The 27,519-nt window shown below is 39.6% G+C and overlaps 1 protein-coding gene across 11 annotated transcripts in view; it reads left to right on the forward strand.

Annotated features, from left to right (window-relative positions):
* Window positions 1–27,519, forward strand: part of Sytl2 (synaptotagmin like 2) — a 110,996-nt gene that overhangs the window by 47,628 nt on the left and 35,849 nt on the right. For all 11 annotated transcript variants that reach the window (XM_058577401.1, XM_058577404.1, XM_058577403.1 and 8 more), the window contains 5 exons: window positions 2,740–3,230; window positions 12,001–12,152; window positions 13,278–13,413; window positions 24,801–24,882; window positions 25,766–25,880. In XM_058577401.1, coding sequence (XP_058433384.1) covers window positions 3,130–3,230; window positions 12,001–12,152; window positions 13,278–13,413; window positions 24,801–24,882; window positions 25,766–25,880 — 586 coding nt within the window. In that variant the 5' untranslated portion in view covers window positions 2,740–3,129. The remainder of the gene's footprint in view (window positions 1–2,739; window positions 3,231–12,000; window positions 12,153–13,277; window positions 13,414–24,800; window positions 24,883–25,765; window positions 25,881–27,519) is intronic.

The following is a 27,519-nucleotide window of genomic DNA, read 5'->3' on the forward strand; positions in this document are numbered from 1 at the left end:
TCCCCAATGAGACCTACCCAAGCCAATCTTAAAAACTCCAAGTGTTCCCACTCTCTCACATAATGATTCTCCTCCCTACCAGCCTTGATTTCCTCCATAATTCTTATAACCTTCCAACATGTTACATAATTTGATTATTTAGGTTTTCAATTAAAATTTTCATTTTTTTAATATTTAGTTTGATCATGTACTCTTCCCAGTAACATGTGAGTTCCACAAAGGGAGAAAGTTCCTTCAGCATTATTCATGGCTGCATCTCTGGTGTGTACAATAATGCTGGGCTCTCAACTGGTTGTAGGAAGGAATGAAATGTTCACTGAGCCCTGAGCCGTCATCCAGAATAGCAGGAGTTGGGTGAACACTGGTACTGAAGAGTCTTCCTTGCCCCCTGAGCACTCTCCTGAAATCTGGCTGGATAGTGATCCCTGACTAGGAAGAGAAGGGTTCTAGCCCTTCATTCCTTAGGAAAATGAGAACATTGTCCTTTGCCTTGTGAACAGCTTACCTTAAGGGAGAACTTTTAACTCTTAGAGGCTTCTTCACTTCAGCTTGTAGTTGCCCTTGAAGGTGTGGAAACCAACATTTCCCCCTTCAGCAGCTCTTTCAGTCACCACTGCTGGGCTGCCTAAGTTGTTTTTCTCCTTTACTCTCTTCCTGTCCCCACTCCTTGAACTTAAAAATGATCTCTTATTGAACCACACTGGGCACATAGTTCCCAGAATGTAGCCTAAATCTGTATGCTTGCCCCGCTTTGAGTTCTGAGGAAATTACTGCACATGAAATGAAAGGAGGAATTGAGGTGGCCATGTCTGGGTGATTTGAATATTTGGATTAGTTTCATTCATTCATTTACTGAATTATTTATTCATATTTAGAGTTAATTAGAGAGATTGAAGGTAAAGCATTAGGGTTGTGGAAATACACAGAAGAGAAAGCTTTTTTTTTTTTTAATCAATCAAGTTTCTGCTACAAATGTGTTGTATAACAACCCCCAACTCCAATGGCTTTCAACAACATATATTTCTTGCTTTCAAATCTGTAGGTCAGCTGGAATGGCCCTGCTATACGTGGTTCAGGCTCAGGTCTCTTACAGGGAGGGAATGAGGAGTTAGGAAAAGTAACTTCATCTATCACAGCATTTGACTCTGACTATGGAAGTTAGGGAAGGCTCCCTGGAGTTGGTAACTTTGATCCTTCCTGAAGCATAGGTAATTTTCAAGACAAGGAAGCAATAATATACAGAAGTGTATTAAATTTTTAAAAGATTGAATTAATGTTTTAATGTTGAATTAAGTAGTCACTGTAATATGCAAAAGATGTAGGAAAAGAAAACAAAGATCATCAGAGTACTGCTCTGTCCATTAAGTCCAAACTTCATGGGGTAGGTTAGAAAAAGCTATAACACAAATGAGGAAAGAAAAATTTATAATCAAGTGTAATCTTATTTAGCAGGATGGAACAAAAGTGTGAGCTCAGAGAGGAAGCTAGAATGTATTTTTAGTAGCTAGTTTTGGTACAGGATGCAAGCTATGGGATGTTTTAATTCATTATTTTATTTAATCCTTTTAAGGATTAACTATATAACCTGTAAGGATAGCCCAATGTTAGGTAAAATGAGCAACAAGGCCTCAGAGTGGTAGGTAATTTGCTTAATGGCTTATAGCTAGCAAGTAGTAGAGGAAATACTTCTCAGTCATTATGGTTTGCAAGGAATTTATTCATAAACTTCACTCAGTAGTGTAGATACTCTGTTTTGTTCTTCAGTGAGGTTGCTTTCAAACTTGTTGTACACATGGTTTTGAGTGTCTCCTGTATGTGCAGCACTTCGCTTGTTAAAAGAACCTAGATCCTGGAGTAGATAATTTTCAGGTCCTGTCTGGCCTTGGCATTCTTTATGTCTTACCTTTTCATTTCACATGCATTTAAGATGCCTCAATAAAGTAGAATTCCTACCTATGTTGCTACTCAAAAATGCTTGCAGTAAGGTTGGGGTTATAGCTCAGTGGTACAGCTCTTGCCTAATATGTGAAGCACTGGGTTTGATTCTCAGCACTGCATATAATTAAATAAAATAAAGGTCCATCAACAACTTTAAAAAAATTGCTGTAGATGGTGGCATGTTTTGAAATTCTGTCTCTTTCCTCCTTTTTCCCAGTTTGTATATACATACCAGCAAGTATTCAGAAATGAAGAGAGGCAAGGTTGGTAGTTTCCTTCAGACCCAGAAAAGGTTAGAGGTGCAACTTGGTGAATAATAACAATTCCACTATTCTGCAAACTACCTCTACCTAATACTAGTTCTCCTGTCAGTACAGAACTCATATGTACTCCATTAGAACATTCCTACTTGTGAAGAGCTGAGCATTTATGATTTTTATTTCTAGCTTCTTATCCATAATTACGTGACAATTGGAATCACATCTCCCTGTTCTTACCTTTAGCTTGACTTTTTAGCTGGGAGTTAGTGGAGAACTAGTTCCTTTTCTGTAACCATACCTTACTCAGGTGATTGTTAAACATTGACAGGCATTTTTGTGTGCTCTCCATCTTGGCAGTCTGGAGTTGGGTTGAAGCTTATTTTGTGACCCATTTACCACATGCTCAGGAAGCTGGCAGAACTGGTTTCTCTCATCTCAGAGACCATCTCATATAGTAGTTTGAAAAATCTTGTAATTCTGAGCAGTGCTTATAAGAACTGCTTCTCACTTTCTCTCCGGTTGTTGTCTCATGATTTGCCAGGTTGGAGACTCCAATGTTGCTGCCACTCACCAAATTGACAACCAGGTGGAGAGACAATAGACTGCATCTGAGTCAGACTGGTCCAGAGAGGACGCATGCTAGGAATGCTCTGAAGACCCTAGCAAGGAATACCACATCCTCCTGAAAGCCTTTTCGTGAGGTCATCCTACGGACCACTGTTGCCTCATGGAAAGGGGCATTTAGGATTCGGCTGTCAACCCCCCAAAAACTTTTGCTGAGTGAAAACAAGACTTTTGCCACAGAACTAAGCAAGATATTATTTCATTTAATTTTTGAACCTTTTGATCTTTCTGATTAGAATCCTGACTGTTGAGCCTTGAGAATTTTAAGCTACATTTATTGCTACTATTTTTATGCTCACTTCTCAAAATGATTGATTTAAGCTTCCTGACAGAGGAGGAACAAGAGGCCATTATGAAGGTTCTGCAGCGGGATGCTGCCCTGAAGAGGACCGAAGAGGAGAGAGTCAGGTAAGAGGCCAAGGACTCCTCAGGCATGAGGAAGGAAGAGGCAGTGCATAAGAAAATAGGGCATTTTTTGGTTTTGTTTTCAACCATAAGTGGTAGTTCTGACTTGGAGCCTAAACTTATGGGTTCCAATTTTAGGTTTACTTCCTGGACAGAACTCTTTCCTCCTCATGTCTCTTAAATTACTCCATTGGATGTCTGCCAGAAATAAGGTCTTGATTAAACACTTAAGCCAGGCGCAGTGGCACATGCCTGAAGTCCCAATTACTTGGGATGCTGGTTTGGGGGATCAATTAAGCCCATGAGTTTGAGACCAACCTGGGCAACACAGGCAAGATCCACTACCCCCGTCTCAACAGAAAAAATAAAAATAAAAATGAAAATAAACAAAAACCTGCACTCCTTTAACTTCTTAAGCACCAAGTTAAAATGAAATAGGTACAAACATATATAACTACATCCATATGTGTGTGTTTTTATATCTAATTTTGAAAACTGAATCCATGTTTTTCTAACTGACTCATGAACTAATTTAGAATTTTAAAAATTTTATAAAATTTTTAAAATAAAAGACATTTGAGAAGTAGCTCAAATGTCAGTATACTTTCAGAAATGTTGGTATCAGTTTTAATAGCAAAATTAAAAATACTCTCTGAGCAAGTCAAATTTTCATTAGGCTTGAGTCCCATAAAGAGGAGTGGCAACTCTGACACACTACCCTTGTTGGGTGGAACCCGAATGTTCTACGTCAACATTCCTACCACTTTCACTCACCTTTGTAATACAAAGAGCACTAGAACAGACTGTTGAATAACTGGGCATAGTCCAGACCCCATTTATTATTTGTGTAATCTTAGGCTTTGAAGGCAGTGAAAGACCTCTTGAATGTTAATTGTACTAATTTTATGGTCCCTGTCACAGGAGTTAACCAAAAGGGGTATAAGCCATGTTCTTACTTTCTGGAATACAAGGACCATGAACAATGGATTTATTTGCACTGTTTTCCATATTTTGACATTATGGATATATTATAAAAGAACATGCTGAAATTTCCTTCAAGCACTGCAGACTCTATGATGGTAGCTAGTGATAATTCGTGCATAGACATTGTTTAATGAGTTACAAAGGGCTTATGCACACATTGTTGTGTGGGATATAATTATCCCATCTGATGTATGAGGAAATTGACGTTGAGATCGGTCAGATGACTTGCTCAAGCTCACATGAACAGTAAGTGTCAGAATGAGAGGGAAGTCTTCATCCATTAATGCCTCCTTGTCAGACAGGTCATCCTGGCACCTGGAATCCAGAAGGTGGTGTTGTGGTGTGAGGCAAGACACTGAATGGTAATCATGAAACTGGGATCATGCGCTTTCCCTCAAGCCACTTGCACTACTCCTGTTCCCAGCAGGTATTGAGCAGTGTTTCCCTGGGGCACAGAATTGATGCTAATCCTTCACCACAGCCTCTTGATAGCATTATTGCTTTATCCATTCACAATTTATAAAGCCTTTTCAGGAACATGGTTCTCTTAAGTTGCTCATAGAAACCCTGAGATTTCCACATCAGGGACTTTTACACCCATTTAGGAATAAAGTACCAGCCAGTCTTTAGCCATCACAAAAATGTTGCAAATCTCTTGGCAGTGTTGATTTTGCAGACTGTCCTTTGGTCTTCTATTTCTGAGGGTGTCCTAGCAGCTGCTGAGGGTGCCGCCCTTATGTTTTGCTTTTGTAAATAAATGATAGGTAAAAGGCTTGGCTAACAAAATCTAGCCAAGCTCCATCTACTCACTTTTTTTATTCTAATATATAATATATGACAGCAGAATGCATTTCAATTCATAGTACACATATAGAGCACAATTTTTCATGTCTCTGGTTGTACACAAAGTAGAGTCACACCATTCGTGTCTTCGTACATGTTCTTAGGGTAATGTCCATCTACCACTTTTGTGGGGGACTTTCTTCCTAGGCAGGCACCAAGCACCTCTATGGACTTGACAGGTCCAAGATTCTAGGGCTGTGAAGGAATGACAGTATGCACTAACGGAGATCAGATGGATACAAAGTCACAGCCTGGGGACACTGCAAGAACCCAGATCATGACCTATTCCATACAAGAAGAATCTTGCTATGTCCCTTTTTGGTTTAGAATGTAAGGGTATTGTGGGAATGGTTCTGAAGCTGTTCTGTTTCTGGACCAGAACTGGGTCTCTGAAAATGATACACCATGGGCTCCTTCACCACCCCTAAGCTGTTTGCCTTTGCCTCTTCCATTAGAGTTACAGTTTGACAGCTCTGGAAAGAAGATTTTTTGGTTCATATCAATACTTTTATAGACAAGGGAGTAAGCCCAGAGAGGGGAAATGATTTGCCTGGGGTCACACTAGTCAGTGCTAAACCTATGATAATAAAAATTCCTGGTCCAGTGTTTTTCCCTCTGCCTTATGCTATTTTTCTTCCAGGAAGAAACATTAAAAATTAAATCATAATACAGGGCAAGAACTCCCTTTCACGAACCTTGGAGTCAAATCCCCTCTCCACCACTAATCAACTCCATTAGACAAGTTATTTAACCTCTCTGAGCTCAACTCAGAGACTGAGAATGACCATAAAGCCAAATTTAAATGATAAAGTCAGGACTAAGTAAAATAATTCTTAATTTTTTGACATGTGACAGGTAATGGATACATTTCAGTTCTCTTATTTGCCACTCCTCCTGTGCCTCTACAAAAGGACAGAAGATTCTGGTTAATAGTCTGATTTCTTAACGAGAAATGATTCCTAAAATGCTATTATTTATTGCAGTAAGATTTAATTGAGTACCTTTTAAGTGCAAGAAACAACCCTGAACAGTGAGTGATGTGAAGGGAATTCCAGGATGATTGAAAACATGATCTCAGCCTCAAGGAATTTACCATCTAGTGGCCTTTTTTCATTTAATGGATTATCACTTGCAAATTTAAAATCTAATTTTTTTTTCTAACATGATTTTGTAATGCCCCAGTTCTCCTAGTCAGTTTGTGTCTTGGAAACACCAATTACATAATTACAGTATTAGCCTAAGCAAACCATCATTAAAAAGGCAAACCTGCCACTAAAATTCGACTAGTCTTTCAAATGCTAACTCTTTTTGGGCCTTAGCCATGAAGCCTTCACTGATGGATCACAGCACTATTGCCCATAATCTCAGACATTGCACAACCCTTTTTAGTAGGGCTGTATGTGATGTTTAGCATTTGCCACTCTCAATACATTCAGTGCTTTGAATTGTTCACATCCAAGCTCACTCAGGACACTTTGGAGATGATTTGTGAGTTAACTCCCATCCTGATTTCATGGATGAGAAAACTGAGTATCATGCAGGGGAAATGCCTGTTTCCTAAACTCCTCAACTTGCCTAGTGGTAGAATATTGACTTGGACCCAGGGGAATGTCCTCTGTGATGCCTCTGGGAGTACAGTTGACAGGATAACAGTTCTAGGCCACTGTTGCCACTGCAACTGTCTTTTGTGCTCTCTCCCTGTAGCCAAAAGTGCTGGGCCCAAGCTATCCTCATTTCTAATTCTTGGGCAGAGACATTTCACAAGCCTGCAAGGAAGCAGACATCAGGATGGATGTTTTTCTCTCCTCCACCCCTGCCCTCTGTCTCTGTCTACCTTGTCCCCGCCTTCTAAGGGAACACTACCACACACACACATATGTAATTTTAGTCTTTTATGGTTTGAAAATGACACACTGTAGAGGTGGTGTTTCCTGTGCTTTGCGTCACACTGCCAGCAGGAAATTGCTGCACATGCCTGTCTGAACACCACAGCAGCACCACGTCCCCAACCCCCTAATAGGCAAACCACATCTACAGTGAGGGGCGTTTCTGCAGTAGATACCATCTCAACCACCACCACATCTTATGATTCTCAGCTGCCTCCCTCAGACCTTAAGTTCCTTTTAAATGAAGCCAGTTGTCATTGAAGAACTGACTTCCAGGACCTCTGGCGATGTTTTCTGTGAAAGCAAAGAGGAAAGAAACCATCATTTATCCAGGGACTGCATTGCACACAGAGCTTCCCATACACTTTCTCCTTTCATCCTCAGAACAGTGTAGCTGAATCCGTTCAACAGATGAGGAAATAGGGTGAAGAGGATAAGTGCCCTGCAGGATTAGCACTGATCCAATTCCAAAGCCTGTGCACTGAGCTGTGCCTCAGCTGATTGTGGGGATTGATGCTGTGTCAACTCTAAGAGATGCATTTCATGTCATTTTTCACTGTTAGAAACATTTACAGTTTGCTTTCAGTTATGTTGGTTTCTAGATTCTCCATCAAAGGTTTCTACCACTCTTTCTACCAAGAAAAAGTCAAGTGTGACAGCTGTCTTAGAAACCAAAATCGTGTTTGCTTCTCTGAGGCAGGACAGGGTAGTGGAAAGAGTGCTAGCTGAAGGTTAGGTTGGGCTTCTGGTCCCAGCTCTGTGTGACCTTCAGCCAGTCTCCTAACTTCTTTGGGCCTGAATCATTTCATTTAGAAAGTGAGACCATCTGTGACTATATAAGGTTTCTTTCAGATTTCACAGTCTAAATAAACATCTAAGAGTACTTTCAAATTATACTCTTACCAGCTTGCCCAGAATATATTGGGGGATTAAACAACAACAAAAGACTGGTGAATGGGCCAGTCATCTTTCTGGTCAGCCTACTGATTCTCACGGGCAACAGTAGACTAGATAACATCAACCAGGTCCCACACATAATGTTGGGCCTTTGCCTAGTCATGTTGGAGAGTTGGAAGCTGGGTGTGTGCCTATGATCACAAGGAGAAAAGGGGGTGTGGTGGGGAAGATGCTGAAGGCAGAGAGGAAGCATTACTGCTCTTCTAGCTTTCCTCTGTAAGTCCTCACACTCTGTGCACCCAAAAGGGTCAACCTTGGCAGTTAGGGTTGTAGATTTAATTTTTATGCACAATTCCAAGAATGTGCCTGGCATCTGAAAGGAAATTAATGAATGGATAAATGAGTGAACAAATAACCAGACAGGGTTTAGGAGGCAAATTGACCAGCTTATGTAATTACAGAGGAGGCAAATTGACCAGATTATGTAATTGACTAAATTCTTTATATATCTTGTTGAAATTATAAGGACTAAGTGCTATGATGCATGTTAACTGCCAAGCATGTGGTTCAGTACAAAGCAGATACTTCATGTTAGCAAAAGGAACAGGGGGATGGGTAGAGAACAATGGGGACATTCATCAGGGCAGTGTCCTCTCTGGGCCAAAGGCTCTTGGATCTTCATTCTTCCCACCAGCCCACAGGTATTTACTGAGATCTTTGCTGTGCTCAGCTCTCTACTAAACACTATTTGTGTAGAGGATGGTAAAGGACAAAAAGTGTCAGTCCCAAGAAACATACCCTTTGCTCATTTCAACTAGATGGTACAACAATTAGAAAATTCAATGCTAATTTGCTTGGTGCAGTTACAGTTCAGGAAAAATAGGCAATCAATGTGGGTTAGAAGAAAAAAATTTAATAGCATCACAGTGGAACTTTTCCGTGTTCATATCTTTATAAAACTTGGTCTTTGGTATCACACACATGGGGTCATCTACAAAATATAACAAATGACTTAAGAAAAAGAAAAAAGGTATTATTAAACATAGTGGCCATGATAGTGTTAGGAAATATGCAAGTGGCACTTATTAAATTTTAAAGAATTCTTTTGCCACTTTATAACAAAGGGGTCAGAAACCCTTTATTACCAAAATGGTACCAGTCTTTTTAGGGGCCATTGTTTCTAGTGGTCTGATTCTTACAGCCTGTGCTTGTTGTACACAGGCTAGGGTTTACTGGCAGTCATTTAGGTGAGAGCAGATCAAGAGTTGCACAAAGATTCCTACAAAGTACCTTTCAGTCAAACAAAAATAAATGAAGAGAACTGAGGGTTGTTATGCTACAAGGTTTTGTGGTCTCCTTTAGCAAGAATGATGATGGGTACCATATTTTGTGGTGTTTTTTTCCTGTTCTGAGGATGTCCTGTCTTACCAGAAGACCCTACATTGCAGTGGGGCATGGCTCACGGAACCTTGGCGGTGACAGGCTCTTCATTATCTCTAGCCTGACTCAGGCAGGGTGGCTGCTAGGTACTTATTTGCTCACTGGTTTTTTTCACTCAACAAACAGCTATTATTGGGTATCAGTTCTGTGCCAGGCTCTGTACTATGCTGGGTTACAAAGGTGATTAAGATGTGATCCTTGTCCTTAAGGAGTTTGCTATGTCCACAGATGAGTGGGTAAAACAGATGTGCAAATAGATCACTGGGACACAGTGTGGTGAGTGCTGTAGGGGTGGGGCCATGGGAGCATGGGACAAGGCAAAGGGTGCCCCAGTGCTGGAGCTGGGTCTAAGGATGAGGAGCAACATTCTGAACAGAGAAGCAGGGGGCGGAGATGTCCTGAGAGCCTTCAGAGTCCTTGGCCTCTTTCCACTCTAAAGCACTTTCAGGCAAACAGTGTGATGAGTTATCTCAGAATTCCTGCCTGGTAGATCCTATGGTCCCTATCTTCACAAGTAAGAAGACTGAAAGTTGATAAAGGCTCCATAGCCTTCCCATGTCCCATCTAGGAAGAATCAGAACTGGAATTTGGACCTAGTTTTGATAACCTTCAAAGCCCATATCTTTCTGCCATATCATCCTCCATTCCTCTAGCATCTACAGAGGTCTCAAAAGAACTGTTTGGAGGACAAAAGCAGTTGAGTGTGTTGGCAAATGTTGTATGGGAGTAAGTGCTGGAAAATGAATCCAAAAAGGTAACTGAAGCCAGGTGGTCTGGGGCCTCACAGGACATTCCTTTAGTGTGCAAGCACAGAATAAATATCCACTCTTTTCTAGACACTTAGCAAAAATGTATTGATTGAATACAGGCCCTGTATTCAATTCAGGAGCTCACTCTGGCCAAGGAGAGGCGGGAGGACTTTTCTCCTCTGGAGTTGAGGGCTTGGTCCTGTTGAGAGGAGAAAGAAAAAGCTGCACAAGCAGCCTGAGAGGGGTCATCTGCTCTGCTCAAAACCTGAGGCAAGGAGAAACTATCAGAAACCATAATTAGAAGGATAATGTCTCTGAAGTGATGGTGTGCTGTCACCATTTTGACTTAGAGATACACTGTCATGACAATGTGTGGCCAAGAATTGTGATTGAACATGTTTGGAGTAGGGTCACTTCCTCCTAAGTGATTGGGAGAGGAGTGGAAATGCCAGCAGAGAGTGGGTAAATAGATATCTCCAGGCATTCATTTTCCGATATAGATCTTGATATCTAGTAATCTTTTGCTCACCAAAGGACATTATTTATTTAAGGGTCTATACAGGTAATATTTTGAGAGCTTATTTAGAATTCTTTTGAGTTAGTTAAATAACACAGGAAGCCCTTTAGAGAGAAGACTCATTGCTAGATCTGGGGTGATTGTCTCCCCACCCCTGTTTTCCCTACTTCCAGCTATGCCCGTGTATACACAAATTACACCAAGCCTTGATGCTACCTTGCTCCATTGCATTCTCTGGCTAAAACAGATTTGCTGCTTTAGGAAGGGTACATATGAGCTTGAACGACAATCATAAAACCCTCTGAGACTTGTGTAGCATGTCATTTTCCAGGAGTTCAGTTTCCTTAAGGCTTTTTGGATACTTTATTCTAAGTATATCTCTGGGGTAAGAAAAGAGATTTTGGATCCTTTTTTTTATTGAGATAGACTCAGATTTATAATGATTATTTTATTGAAATAGAAGCAGAGGTTAAAAGACTGTTTAACTAGAACAATGCTTTTCTAGTCAGTATGATTTAGAGAAGTTTTAGGATGGTATCATTTGTTTTTGTTTGTTTTAGGCCTTAGCTTTTCAGTGAACGTGAATGATTGGGGAATCCTTAAAAGGAGTATCTCCACAAATGGTATTTGCTTGCCCATCCCTGTTACCATATTTGGTCTACCTGATTCTATCCCACTAGTTTTGTGTATTTCCCTAATATTAAGCACAGGGATGCCATACCGTATTCTTCACAGACTTCTAGGAAAGTCTGATAAACTCACTTCATCAAAATGACAGGAATGATGGGCTGGAAACTATCCCACTAGTTTTTTTTTTTTTTTTTCCTTTTCAGTACTAGAAATTAAACCCAGGGGCCTTCAACCACTGGTCTACATCCCCAGCCCTTTTTATTTTTTATTTTGAGACAGCGTCTTGCTAAATTATGGAGGCTAGCCTCAAACTTGAGATCTTCTTGCCTCAGACTCCCAAGGTGCTAGGATTACAGGCATGTGCCACCACCCCTGGCTTCACTACCAGTTTTCTTGAGAGTTTCTTACATGCTGTCATGTACAGAGGGCTATTTACATGTATTAGCTTAATCCTCAGAGCAACCCCTTTTGCAGATAAGGAAATCAATACATAAAGGAAGCTCATATCATCCCTCCCTGGGTTATTTGCATTTGAAGAGTAGACACAAAGGACTGCAACCAAGACATGAATCTACTCTTGAGAAATATCATACATCATCTGAGGATCATGGTGAAGCCTTTAGGTTTTTTAAAAAAAAAGTGTTAGCCTTGAAATTTCTGACTTTCCAGTTAAAGGGAATATTTGCTGGTAATCTGGGAGATTTATGGCATAAAATGTTGTGAGCTCATTTTTCCTGTATATTTACAAATTTCTTTATGCAGTGTCACAATGAACTCATTTATTTACTGTGGGTTCTTAGTGAAGTAAATCTCTTTTCCTTTTGTAGGCATTTGCCTGAAAAAATTAAGGATGACCAGCAGCTGAAGAATATGAGTGGCCAATGGTTTTATGAAGCCAAGGCAAAAAGGCACAGAGATAAAATCCATGGTGCCGATATTATCAGAGCATCCATGAGAAAGAAGAGGCTCCAAGTGGCAAGTGAGTTGAATTGGCTGATGTGCTTATAGCTAGCATTTTTTTCGGGAAGGGAGAGGGGGATGGTGGCGGAATCATTGCTGAAATCTGCCTTGGGAAAACATTTGGAATTATTCTTTCCATAGTGTGTGGCCCTCAACGTCCTCTTCCCTGGATTCAGATGGACTAGGGCAGGGCCAAGTAACTTAGTGTTGTGTAGAGGAACACAGGAAGCCCTTTAGGCACCATGTTGAATTGTAGTAGCGTAGATACTTGGGGTTTATAAGAGATCTACCACCTCTTCATTGACTTATACCTCTGAAAATTCAGAGCCTTCTGAGTAAGGTAAAAGGTTTAGACAGGAAGAAATCAGCCTCCTTATTCAATGATCTTGATATTGAGCATTCCTTTGCTCACCAACGTGCATTATTTATTTAAGGATCTATAAATGTAATATTTTGAGAGCTTATTTAGGATTATTTTGAGTTAGTTAAATAATTACTGGGTACCTTCTCTCTAACTCTGGGTTAGTCAGCATAAACCCCTGTCCAAGTCTCACCTGTATGCAAGAAGGAAAATAGCTATTACCTCTGAGTGTCTAATATTATTTCTAACATAGCAGCAGTCTTCTAAGGCATTATTTCCCCAATACTGTGGATGGGGCTCAGAGAAGTTAAATCCCTTTACCCAAGATCATGTTGTTGCCAAATGGCAGAGCTGGGATTTCAGATCCCACAGCCAAACATCATGTTGGATATATTGTAGATGTTCAGTAAATTCACAGTAAGGATGGTGCTTCAATCCAATAAGTACCTCATGCCTGGCTATGTACATTCAATCCTGACTGATTAAGATCAGATTAACCTAGAGGCAGTTAGAATTTTGCTCTAACAGCTCCTGGAGTTACCTGCACATTTAAATGTACTCCCATGTTCTTAGGAGACTGTGCTTGGGCAGAGGAGCTAATGTCAAGGGAACCTACTGACTTCTTTCAAAGATGTATTTCTGATCCTAAGACTCAGTGATTGGCTTGGCACTCAGAAGGCCTGAGATTCAGATTTAAGTCCTTAATGATAGGAGCCTATAAGAGAATTGTAGATTGTGGAGGTGAGAGATAAACCTTCCTGCCTTTATTGTTTCCTATTTCAGCGGAGCAGAGTAAGGACAGAGCAACTGAAGCAAAGGAAAGCTGGGTGAATAATGTCAACAAAGATGCTTTCCTTCCCCCAGAGCTAGCTGGTGCTGTAGAAGAGCCAAAAGAAGATGCAGCACCACCAAGCCCAAGGTGAGGCAGAGCTTGTTAGGAGAGCTGCTGCTTGAAGGGGGTTTCATGGCTTGGTATGTTGTATGGGAAAAATGTGGGCTATGAATATAAATGCTGGGCTGGTGTCATGGACATGTGGAAGTGGGTAGTGTTGAGAGAATTCTGGATCCTCTTGGAGACAAAGCCTAAATTGCTGAATCTTAAAATTAAAATGCTAAATGGTGATTTCTTTCAGCACCAGCAATAGCTGTTTTTCATTTGTACTAAAATTTCTCTTCAGAATAGGACAAAATATTCCAAAATGAATACAGGGGAATAAGTCATTTCAGGAGAGCAAGAAATTGTGAGAGTCTAACCTATGGTAGAATGGAACAAGCTCAAGCACAAGAACCAGACGGACATGAATGCAGAACTTAAGCCTACCATTTATAAATGATGTGACGATGGGATGTCATGGTCAATAACCTCTGAGTCCGCTGCCTTTTGGGTATATAAATAGGAATAATATATACCCAAAAGGCAATGGTGAGAACTAGTGTGTAGAATACCTCAATTTTTCAGTTGTGATTTTTTTGTTGTTTTCCATACATGTTTTAATCTGGTCAATTAAAATGTTCATCTGACATCCTTCCTAAGAGGTAGTAGCCAATTGTGAGGCTATGTTGCCACAGCCTTTTGAGCCATGATGATTTGCTTTTAGGTGTTTCAGAATTTTCCCATTAATATCTGTCCCTTTAGAGTACAGTGGATACCCTTTGGTGGAAGGGGCAGTTGCATATCATCTTTAGATCTTCAGTCAAGACAATTCAATTCAGAGCCTACAGTTGGGATGAAGTTGATTAATTTGCTGGTGGGACAGCCTCTGAGCTAGAGTGCAAGACTAAAGGGCCTGGGGACAGAGATATTCCCAAATAGATAATAGGTGAGGGGAAGGGTGTGCAGAATAGGTACCTCTACACATTTCAGAGTCAAAGATGAGGAAAGTTGGATAATGGATACTGACTCTATTAAAGTACCTATTATTAACCCATTTTCCAATGGTTTCCCATGAATGGTGGGCTCCCCTGTATCTCCCCAGGATGATTTGTAATGTTCTCTTTTATGTGAGATTGGCTAGAAGGTAAAACATCTCAGTAGTAATTGCTAATTGATACCATGACCTTGCAGTAGTACTGATTCAAATTCCTGGACTTTTATTTCTACAGCTGTAAAATGGAATAATAACAGCATGCTAATATGATTATTGGCAAGTTAATTAGCTGGCAAATGTAGAATCTTAATTCAGTCTATAGCACATAGGAATACTCAATAAATGGAAGCATGGGCTATCAAATATAAACAGATATTTCAGGAAACACAAGAAAGGGTGTGAGGAGCATTCTATTCTTGCCCCCTTCGTGTCTCACCATCTACCAAGTGCTTGCAATCCCTCTAATGGATGAAGGCCTTACTTTCATAAAGAAAGATGAGACCTGAAGTATTAGAAACCTGAGGAGAAAGAACACAGTCATCTAGATTCTCCACCAAGGAGCTGAGTGTGACGCTTAAGAGCCAGGTACAACAGGGGCAGAGGAGCACCTAAGCATCGACTAGCTGAGGGAAGAAGGATCAAGTACCACTGAAGAGGAAAGAAGATTTGGGGACATCAGGGATTCACTTAGCTCATTGCACAGTTTTATTTTGTCAGTCTTCCAATTCTCCTTACAAGAACTCTTCCATATCAAAGGGCTTGAGGGACAGAGGATCCCACCTCATTTTTCTCTTGACTCCATGGGACTGGTGGGCATTCCCTCAGTCTTTCTTGCTTTGAGGATAATAACTTCCATGATTTGCATCTGCATTATTTTCTGCATTCCTTGTGTGACTGCTTTCGAGTCTTTTGGGTATTATTTGTAAATCAGAACAGAGTTACCTGCCTGACCAGGATAGTGAGATTCAATGAAATAAAGTGTGGGAATCACTTAGGATTTCCCAGGAAGAAAGAAGGTTGACAATTTCCAGGTGGCATTATAATGATGTTATTACACGGATAAGCATGGTCAAGAAGGCAAGTGTAAAAGTGTTAGGTGTGTCCAGCATGTTTTGCTCATTAAAGAGCAACCCTATAAGATGTGGCATGGTGCTAATCACTTAGAATTGTAGGAGGAGCTACTTTTTACTTCCTCCTTTCCAGGTCAGAAATGACTGCTTTACTTGGTATTAAATTCCTGCGGTGTTTCTTATACTTTAACCTTTGTGAATTGGGTGTGGTAAGTGTATTTGTACTTTCAGACTAAGTGAGTTTCAATGGAATGACTCAATACCTGTTAATATTTTCTTAGCCAGGAGTTAGGAAGTGTGAGGCCACAGTGGCTGAATATTGCCAGCTCTGAAGGAGTTTTTCCAATAGGCTTGGTGCCATGGTCCTTCTTTCTTTTGTGGACACAATTCTGTGGGGCCCTCTCCATGAAGAGTTATAACATTATGGGTACCCAGCATGTAGTCAAGCCTCAGCAGCTACCACATTCTTTCTGAACTCCCTTTTGTTTGCACCTGTAGCACAAGGAAGCAGAGGTTTATGAGCAGAGAATAAGGTTCCCTTTAGAGCAGCAAACACTCACAGTTCAAATCCTGGTTATTGACTTTCAGCAAGGCAGTATCAGTTGGATCAGCACTTCATAAACTAGTGAAGGACCTGTTTAAAAATTTTTATTTCTAATCATTATAGATTGTCACCTTTCATAAATTATAAAACTGAAATGTAGAAAGCAATGAACCACTGTTCATGTGGTGGAATATCTCAGAAAATAACTATAAATGATTCCCAACATACACTCTCCATTTCTGTACTTTTTCATTGTGAATCAGTGATAAGTTCATGGATTGACACTGGTCCATGAACCACATATTTATAGTACCTTGTGTCACCCTTCCCAAATAATTGTTGAACATGTGCACAATAAGCCACAGGACTTGGCTGAGTCAAGGTGGGGAGTACAGAATAAAGATACAAGCAGCTCTTCCCACATGAGTCAGGACCCTGCTTGTATAATGTGTCCTGACTCTAGAGGCAGGTCTATTCTGGGACAAGAAGCCCCTTCTTTGTCACTTGAGGTTACAAGTTCTGTGAAACAAGTTTGGGTGCTCTGGGTATGGAGAGTCTAGGAGCCTCTACTGACCAGGGCCTTAGATCTCTATAACTGGTACTTCTTTAGACTGATGGACCCTGGAGATATACTGACCACCTCCCCTCTCCTTCCCTCCCGTCTCCTCTCCTTCCCTCTCCTTACCTCCCTTCCCCTCTCCTCCTCTCTCCTCACCTCACCTCCCTTTAAGACTATCTCTTTAAGGACTGGCCCCTTGGCTAGCTTATATTGTCTTGGCTCTGTAGCTACAAACAGGCCAGCTCAGACCTCTGAAAAAATGATAGTTACCCAAGTATGCTCCAAGCTTTCCAGTTCTTTCCTCCTTCTGGCTTCTCTCCTCTTCTACCCTTCTCTATCCCACACACCTTAGTTGCTTGATGGTGGTTTCCTTTCTCCTTGAAAGGATCTAACATGAATTCTACCCTAAACAATATTTGCCTTTTAAAAATAACTTGAGCCTGTATAGCTGGAAATTTTAAACTTCTTTCCTTTTTTTAGTGGTTACCTTACTGAAACATGAGTATAGACTTGTTTATGCTGTCCTAACATGCAGCTCAAGTCTTATCATCTGGCATTTAGCATAGATGAGGACATTACAGCAAGGCGGAGATTGGATATCTTCCAGGTGCCTGTCTCCCATATTATGCAGACTTTTCTATTAGAAAAATTCTTGGTTCTTATGGTTTCTAAAAGATTTAAGAATTATCTTAAGCATCCTGATAAAGAACAGAATCTTCAACCAAAAGAGGCAAGTTCATAGGTGGAAAAAGAGTTATGTTAGGGGTATTGGGCATCTCAGTGCCCTGACAGTGCACTAAGAAAGCAGCCCTAGTAACAGATATCATCAGTCAGAGGTTAGTGACTGTTTTTTTGTGGTAGCAAAAGTATCCAGAGAGCTGGGTACGGTGGCACATACCTGTAATCCCAGTGGCTTGGAGGCTGAGGCAGGAGGATTGCAAGTTCAAGCCAGCCTCAGCAACTTAGTGAGGCCCTAAGGAATTTATAAAATGCTGTCTCTAAATAAAATTTAAAAGGTGGGGTGGTGGCTGGGGATGCAGCTTAGTGGTTAAACATTCCTAATTTCACTTCTTTGTATGTATATATATATATATATATATATATATATATATATATATATATAGTAGCCAGGGATGTACAGTTGGCCAACCTGAGCCACTGAAAAAAGAGGCCAGAAAAAGTATAAGAGAGATGTGGAGAAAAGTAGGAAAAAGAAAGGTAATATGTATGAATGGTGAAAATAGAAGCATTAATCCATATGTTGCTTAATTTTGCTTTTAGGATATTTATTGGAAATAAAGTATTTAAATACTCTTATGGGCAACTGATTGAAAGCACAGATTTGTACCTTGCTTGCATTCAATGGAATAAATCATTCTTTGGGTTACTAGTTCATTTTTAATTCAGTCATTTATTTGGTTAGTCAACATTATTGAGTATTTAATTGTATACATCATGGTAATGAAGAGTTCAAAGGTGACTAAGGTCTCATCCCTGTCTTCGAGGAGTCCATTGTTTGGAGGAGAGGCTGACACGTATAATTGACAACAGTATTTAAAAAGCCATGAAAGAGCTGGGTGCGGTGGCATATACCTGTAATCCCGGCAGCTCCAGAGGCTGAGACAGGAGGATTGCGAGTTTACAGCCAACCTCAGCAACAGCGAGGTGCTAAGCAATTCAATGAGACCCTGTCTCTAAATAAAATACAAAACAGGGCTGGGGATGTGGCTCAGTGGTCAAGTGCCTTTGAGTTCAATCCCTGGTACCAAAAATAAAATAAAGGCCATAAAAGAACAAATAGCAGTGCTGTGTCCAGTGTAGGGGAGGGATTGTCTGGGAACTTCTGGAGGTGGTTGTATTTGAGGTGATTCTTGAATGATGAAAAAGGCTATGGTAGACACAGGGAGAGGATGGTACCGGCATGGGGGTCCGGTAAGGACTGGCATGCTGGAGACCTGGAAGTGTTCTGGCATGGCATTCTCTCTCTCTCTCTCTCTCTCTCTCTCTCTCTCTCTCTCTCTCTCTCTCTCTGTGTGTGTGTGTGTAAGTGTGTATGTGTTGGACACATGTGTAGAAAGAAACTGGTATCAGATGGCAAAGAGTCTTGTACACAGGCCAAAAGGCTGGGCTTTTCCTTTAAGTCACAGGAGTCACCAAGTGACTTTTTTTAATCAAGTTTACTTTTTATCGCCATCCTTTTGGCAACTGTGTAGGTTGGTGTCTTACAGTTAAAATAGGACATTATAGCAGAAGTGTAGGTGAGAGATAGGGAGAACATAATTGAGGAAATGGAGAAAGAAGGAAACATGACAGAGTTGTAGAGGTGAGATTAGAAGGAATTTGAAGAATTTATAGGCACACAGAAATATATAAGAATTGCTATAGGATATTTGGGTTATTAGATGAGAGGTTCTGAACTGTGGTCTGTATTCCAGAATTATCCAGGGAATTTTTAAAACTCCAAATTCCCAGGACTGAGTATCACTGCTTTGCTCTCTCCGAGTTGAAGGCCTGAATTCTTCTCACTACTGTGTCCTAATCATCTAACTTCGTGTGTGTCTGGCACATGGTAGGTTCTCAGTAAAAACAAAAGAATGCCCTTACTCTCTCTTATTGGACTTCATTGTACTTAGCACTGCATGAAATTATGTTGATTTTCACGTGTGGGTGTTGTTCCCTCTCGCAGGTCCATTAGGAAAACGACTTTTCATTCCCTGTGTATTTTACTTATTTTGTTCACCACCCTAATCCTAGCACTTTGAATAGTGCCCAATACATATTTTGTAAAATGAGTTGAATGAAGGATAGGGAGAGACTTGGGTAAGTGAGTAAATTAATGAATATTTGATGAGATAATGAGTTAATGGTGATAATGATTAAATGGTGAGTGAGGGGTCATGAAGAAACAAATGAGTGAATAAAGGAATGACCAAATGAAGTGGTTTGGATCCCATAGAGGAAGTAGAGAAAAGAGAAGGGAAAGGAAACAAAATTATGAAGTAAGAACAGAATTAAAGCATCTGGATTGCATGGCTTTGCTTTACTAAGAATCTCTCACTTCAGAAGTATCACCATGAGCACTGATGATTATAAGAAGATGGAGGATTTGAAAGTCTTCTCAAATTTGTAGGACTCTGAAAGAAAAGCATTCAAGATGGAGAACTAGAAGGCATAGAGGTTGGGGGGCGGGGGCTTGGCTGCTGCAGAGGTTCAGAATATATGTTAGTCAAAAGCATCTCCAGACAATGTTTCCAAAGTGAGTTCAGAATAAATACTTCAATATTTTCATTCCATGGAGTTGTTAGGTTTACTTCTGAGCACTTATCTATGAAATAGTGATAAAATGAGGAGTTTTCTTATAAGCAAAACTATGCATCTGCATCTAACACTGTTTTTGTCAAATTAAAACAAAATTTTGTAAGTCAGTGTATTGAACCAAAGTGCTGGTCTGAGCTTCATTGCCTGTGCTGGTGTGATGCTTCTGCCCAATCTCTCTCTTCAGCTTTGTTGAATGGGAACCAATCAATTAAAATCACATCTTTAGCTCTGAAATGATGTAGTTGTCCCCACTAATGCTTTTTCCTGGAAGGTTTTTGTTTGTATATGTCCATTTCTCTCTTCCAGCAGGAGAAGCTCCTTGCCTTACTCTCAGTAATAATATCAGTATAAGGTACCTAGCCTACTCTCAGTGGTAGGGTAGAGATTGAGCCAATCTACAGGACAATGCATCTGATAGTTTTCTTTAGTACTGATAGCAAATATAATAATATGAAGATTGCATTTCTAGGAGGTCAGGCCTATAGAATCACATATATCAAGCTCTTTAGAGAATATTTAATCCTAACAGATCTTGTATTTACTCAAATTGTGGTAGAAATAATTTCACTGAGAAATCAAAATGCCTCATATATAAATGGATCAGGAAGAGGGAGAAGTTTCAAAAGAAAGATACTGGGAAAAAAAGATTGATCAAATTATATTATGTGCATGTACAAATATGGCATAAGGATTCCTATTATTAGGTATGATGATAATGCATCAATTAAAAATGTTTTAAATGCCTTATACACTGATGGGAATAATTGTGCTCAATAATTCTGTAGCATAAACTGGTAGCACTAGAAGACTATGCGTGTCCACAAATAATATTTTACCAAAAAATAATACTGACCGAGAGGGCATAGCATAACATATTTTCTAATTTGCTTCCCTCACTCATCCCTGAGCCTTACTCATCATTTCTTGATTTGTTTATTCGTTCAAGCTTCATTGAGTGTGAACACAGTGCTGGGTGCTGGGGATGAGACACAGCATGAGCCCCCAGGGAACTTACCATCCAAAGGGAAAGATCAAGACAAAAACATGTGGAAGAAAAAAAAAAACTTGCAGAATTGATTTCTGGTTCTATAAATATTATCATCATCTAATATTTTAATAATCTTCTTAATGAAGTAAAACTAATTTTGTCTAAGTACTACTTATTGCAAGCCCTTTTTGAATAATGCCTGAAAGGAGAAAGTTACAGAGCATGGGTATAGAATTAAGTTTGTTTACAGTTTAAAAATCTTATCATATGGAGTATATTGGGTGTCTTTTATATTCTAGACACAGTCTACCACCCTCTGGGAGGAATTCTAAGAAAGACATAGTATTTATCTATAAAGAAACTGCATTCTCTTAGGAAAAATCATGCATTCATATATAAAGATCTGACCACATGAAAACAAATAGCATCAGGCATGGAACATGTTTCTAATATGAAATACCAATAAAATATGCTGTAATAACTGGGATAAGGGAGACTCATAATCAGCTGGGATGATCCAGGCAGTGAGACTGAGACTGGATTTGAAGATGACAGGGATTGTTTTTGGCAGAGGGGGACTGATTGAGTGGAAATAGAAGTCAGGTGAAGTTCTAGGATAAGATGTAAGTGGACTTTTTTTAAAAATATGAATGGTCAACAGAGAGGAGGAGTGGGAATGTATATTGGGGATAGATGATGGTTTTTCTCTAGTGCCTTGCTGAGTAGTTCCAACTTTATTTCACAGGCTTTGGGGATCCAGGGTAAGGTAGTGAGCAGAAGCCAGGACTCTAGGTTGTGTTTTGGACCATTCCAGCTTAGTGGTGGTATACTGAATAGATTAGGGGAGTGGAGCTTTCAGAGACCACATATGAAGTGAATACAGTTGACAAAAATAAGGGAGTTGCCAGTACAGGTAACAAAGAAGAACAGATGTGTGAATCACTGGAAGAAAGCACCCCTGGCACTTGACTTCAGTCTTTTTTGCCACAAACCACTGCTGTAATAATGCAGGAAATCAGAGCTAGAAAAGCCTACCACTGCTATTTTTGCCTCTGGAATCAGACACCTGAACTCAAATCCCCAGCTCTTGCACAAACTAATTTTGTGACTTTAAGTAGGTTATGTAACCTCTTCAAGCCAGAGTTTTCTAACAAGTGGGGAGAATGACACATGCCACATAAATGTTGCAAGAATCAATTGAGAATAAGATGGTTACTGCAATGATCATTGCTTAATAAAGGACAGGCAAACAAAACATTGTAGTATTCCTTGAGGGAAGCAAAGTTACTAGGAAGTAGCTGTGTTTTTGGATAGAGTCTGAGGCAAAAGACTCTAGGTTTAATTTTTTCATCTAAACTGACTGTGACCTGTAACTAACCAAGTTTCCTACCCCCATCCCATTCCCGCCCCCCCCCCCATCCTAACCACAAGGTAACCCCATGAATACTGTGTGTTTCTGGCATTGTGGTGTCTGTCCATGTGTTCTGACTGCTTTGTTTCTTCCTTTCCCCCCACCCCACCAAATAGCATGAACAAAGACATTTTGTTTAGCACCTAAATAATCTGCTTCATTTTTGGCAAAAACAAAAACAAAAACAAAACACAGATTTAAAAAAAACAAAAACAAAACAAAAAAACCCTGGCCATATGTCTGCTGCCGCCTTCACCAGTCATGTCCTAGGGACTGTGCAAGACATAAAGATGGTCAAGTTTCTCTTGAGTGATTTCCCGGTTTACTATAAATGATAAGATATGTACATACAGAATGAGGAGGCATAGTAGACATGAAATGCAGAGGTGGCTAGAATTCAGTAGGAAAGAGACTGGATTCACCTCCAGGAAGGAGGATCAATATGATGTACAGTCTGGGCAGTTGAGGCTAGGACCTGAAAGTGCAGGAACCAGATTTCCAATGAGCAGAGGAAAAAGAATGTAGAGGTTCTACTTATCTTCTGGGCTTGGGGAGCAAGAAGGGGAAAGAAGGACAATGTATGTTCCATGAAAACCCTAACTACTAGCACTTGGCTCAGATCATCTCACTACATCACTATTTACCAAGGTAAATCATACAGAACACTGAGAAACTGAGTATAGTATTTGCCATAAGGATGTTGTTCCTCTTATTACTCACTTCTTAAAATGACACTCAAGAGATATTGTTTTTCAGTTCTTAGTTATGGCTATTTTAAATGTATGAACACTAATTCTATCCATGACCAGTTTTTAATTTTTTTCCACATTTCCTGCTAGATAACTTAGCTCAAGTTTGTGTCTTCCTATTACAGCAACAGAGGACTCCTGTAATGTGTCTTTTTGTCCAAATTCTAGTTCTTTTGTTAAGTTCCTCCTCTGTTCCCTGCCATTCCCCTCTTATCTCTTTCCCCCACTTTCCTCCATGCAATCAGGCTGTATTTGATATTTGTCTATTTCATCTGTTATAATTCCTTTCTGAAACAATTAGAAAGGTGACGAAAGGAAGAATGTCTTCCTTAAGAGTTCAGCCTTAGCTAGTCCCAGAGATAGTGGGACTGTAATCCCATTTACTCTGAAGGCTAAGGCAGGAGGATTCTAAATTTGAGACCAGTAATCCCATTTACTCTGTAATCCCATTTACTCTGAAGGCTGAGGCAGGAGAATTCTAAATTTAAGACCAGATTCAACAATGTAGCAAGACCTGTTTCAAAGTAAAAAATAAAAAGGATGGAGCGCAGTGGGGGACATGTAATTCAGTGATACAGTGCTTGCTTAGTATGTGGGAGGTTATGGATTCTGTTCCCAGTAACGTCGTGTATACACACGCACACACATACATACATACACACACGTGCGTGTGCACAAATTCAGTCTTTTCCTTTCCTGGAACTAACTGTATAAAAATCGTGCTTGATTTAGAGGTAAGGAAAGGAAGTGAGGCTGCAGGCACATATAGCCCACAAATTTAGTGACAGTAATCTTGGGTACATTTCCATTGCCTTGCAACAAATTGCTCCCCTCCTGGGCCTTCAATTCTGGGGAATGCCAACTCCTTAGGTATTTTCCAAGCTCTTTACTATTGATGTCACTGAGAGAACTGGTGGTGTTTAACAGTGATTTCAGCCAATAATGACTTCATCTCTTATGCCCAAGGCAAAGCCACTGGAGCAGACAGAACAGGTTGTTTTTCTTCCACTCAGGGGTCTCTTTGACCCTCTTTTTCCCTTCTTACTCAGAGTGGAGGGAGTGGTGCTCTGGAAGGAGCCTGTTCAACTCACCTTCCTCCTTCTCTCTGGCCTTACTCTCACTCAGGGCTGCCCTATTTCTGGGATGGGAATTAGTCTAGAGAATCCTCCTCATTTCTCCACACTAGCTCCAAGCATCAACTCTCCCACCATCTTCTCCATGCTCTATTTCTCTTTATTTCTTTGTATTTGAATAAGCACTCACCTGGCCTGCTTGGATAAGTGAGTGCAAAGGGCCCAGTAAGTTGCCCAAATCCACCAGCTTTTCTGCACAGCTTCTCTGACTTTCTCTTTTCTGTCCCTTTTCTGAGTGGCTTGTCTCATCGGATCCTTTTCTTTGGTGCATTGCTATTCTGGCCTTGCCTTATGGAATCGAGCCACAAATGTTGGGGCTTTATTTTAGCAATGAAATCAATTGCTCATTTTCTAGCCTGTGACTAACTCTTAGCTTCTAATTTTGAGATAAGTGAGTTCATTTCTACAGATTTAACTTGTGAAACTTCTGCATACTGTGATAAAAGTTTCATGTTTTCTGGATATTTTTGTCTTCTCTCATGCTTTCCTTTCATTTATGTGCCACCATTACCTTTGCCTCAGTCCCAGGTCCCTTTCCCTGCCTGGTGGTTTGATTTTACAAACTTCCTCTCCTATCCTACCTTAATAACTTTTGACTCAAAAGGCAAGATGTATGCTTCCTGAAAGGGTGAGGATTTGTTGTCTGAATTACTAATTCTTTTGCAGTCCCAGTGTGGTGAATCCAGCTTCTACTGTAATTGATATGTCCCAGGAGAACACAAAGAAATCAACTGGATCTCCAGCTAAGGTAGACTCAGCCCAGTGTCCAAAAACCTCGATTTTGGTGGGAATGCCTTTTTTTTTTTAAATTCTATCAAAGTACCATGAAATAAAGACAACTTTGTAGTACTTTTCTTTTTGTACAAGATATATGTAATTTTTACTGTTTACTGTAAGAAATTACTTGCAGTGGATAAGTTGATGAATACTATGTTTTTTTGCAGAAGACCCAGATTTTTTTGTCCCAGCAAGTAAAAAGTCTGAAGCTATTTGATGCTGTTTGTTTTAGGCATATGGAATGTGGCTTATTAGTTCTACTTCAGGCCTTATTTTTAATGATAGCTTCCTGAATCTGTAAGAGTTTTAATCCTGGGAGGAAATTGCCAATTTGTGAAACTGTAGATAGTAAACATTGATATTTATTCAGTTTTATATTAATTATGAAAATATCGATTTACTAATACCTTTTCTGTCATTAGAACTGAACATAACTATGAGTGAAACACTTCAAGGTAACTAAAGCATCTTCTAAATCTTTAGGAAAGGTTAATCGCCATTGTTTTTCCTACCTTTTGGTAGAAAGAGCACTGGTGGGAATCTGAGCTGTTTGCAGATCCAGGTTTGCTTTAACCTTGACTAATCTTTGATATATCCAGGGCCATGTTTTCTCACCTTATAAAATGTGGTATTTTGATTTGAATGCCCATTTCTGATCCTTTATTTTTGGTCTGGTATGTATGATAATTCTGCACTAACCAGATAATCAACTTCCCCCCAGCCCCCCAAAAATGCCAGATAATAAAATTGTCTGAATAAAACTATCAAATATTAGAGATGATAAGCATTTGCTAACACTGAGTTGCTGCTATGGTATTTAAACTAAGTTTAATAAACAACATTTTTTTTTCCAGCAAAGGAAGAATCCATTTAATAGCTCTAAGTTGCCAAAAGATCACTTATCACCACAAACCCAAAATGAGCAGTCAAAAAATGGAAGAGCTGGTTTATTTCAGATTTCAAAAGAGGGTAAATATTATTTTATGGACAAGATATTTTTATCTTTACTATCTGAATTAAGGGAAATTCTCAGAGTTCCTTTCACTAAAATAACTTCCCAGAGAAAGTAAAAAGAACTGATGGTTTTCTTATTCCACTATGCCTATTGGTTTCCTCTCTGGGGGAGAGGAAGCAGTTTTAGAAACTGGAAGTTTCTGCATTCCAGTGGTGGAGCTGCTGCTGCTTATGTGACCTCCATGCCTTGGTGGGTTCCCTCATCAGTGAACCGGGAAATTTGACAAAGAGCATTTAGTCTTTAACCTAAAAGTATTTGTTGATGCCTACCATGTGCTGACAGTTGTCTATTTAAAGAGGTTACCTTATTGAAATGCTTTTCAGTGTCATATATAACAAATTAGAATAACAATAATAATAATAAAAGGCCACTTGGCAATGTTATGATCTTTTAATCTGCAATTATCAGCCCAGGTGCCCAGGAACATTTGATCAAGTTTGCGAGTTAATTGATTGAAGCCTGTCTTTTACAGAATTTTGCTGTTCTTATATACCATTAAAAGGAAATACCAGATAATTCAATCTCTTCAAAAGCAGCTATAGGAATTAAAGATTAGTCAGGGGATAGAAAATTAACAAATGAACAGTGGAACTAGGGGTGTCAATTATCCTGTTTTAATATTAGTATATTTTTTCCATGAGGTATACTTTATAGTACATAAACTATTTTGTAGAAAAAAAATCACTGGAACTTGTTACTTGTTTGTTTTTTAACTTTTGGACAAAATATTTTTTGTTTTAGGTGTCAGGATTTTTTTTAATAAAAGATTTTTTTTTAGTTGTATATGGACATAATACGTTTGTTTATTTTTTTATGTGGTGCTCAGGATCAAACCCAGTACCTCACACATGCTAGGCAGGCATTCTACCACTGAGCCCCAGCCCCAGGATTTTCTTTATTTTTAAATACAAGTTACATTTTCTGATTTTAAAACAAGAATTTTTAAAGTGATTTCTATGTTTTTCTGTAAGGCTCCTTTGAGAAATTGTCTTTTTTTTTTAAACTTTATATTAAATATAAAATACCATAAAGTATGTAAAGCACAGCAATTTAAATATGCAGTCTATCTACAATGCAATGAACTTCATCAGTTTGGCTTTTTTTTTTTAAATAGAGAGAGAATTTTTTAATATTTATTTTTCAGTTCTTGGCGGACACAACATCTTTGATGTGGTGCTGAGGATCGAACCCGGGCTGCATGCAGGCCAGGCGAGCGGGCTACCGCTTGAGCCACATCCCCAGCCCAACTTTATCAGTTTTTAAATAGACTTTTGCTTTTTAGAGGAGTTTTAAAACAGTATTGAGCTGAAGGTACACATATTACCCATGTATACTCTATCTCTCCTGTTATTAACATTCCCCATCACAATGGTAGTTTTTTGTAACTGATAAACTTCTTTGAGGCATTATTTTCACCCAAAGTTGATAGTTTACACATTGAGGATCACTGTTTGTGTAGTATACCCTATGGGCTTGGACAAATGTATAATGATATGTATCCACCATCAGATCACAGAGTACTTTAATTGCCCTAAAAATCCTCTGTGTTCTGCTGCATGAATTTTTAAAGGCTTTTCATATTAGGTCTTCACT

This window comes from Marmota monax, unplaced genomic scaffold, assembly GCF_021218885.2.
Source record: "Marmota monax isolate L192 unplaced genomic scaffold, Marmota_monax_Labrador192_F-V1.1 WCK01_AAM20220418_F8-fsc00096, whole genome shotgun sequence".
Taxonomy (NCBI): domain Eukaryota; kingdom Metazoa; phylum Chordata; class Mammalia; order Rodentia; family Sciuridae; genus Marmota; species Marmota monax.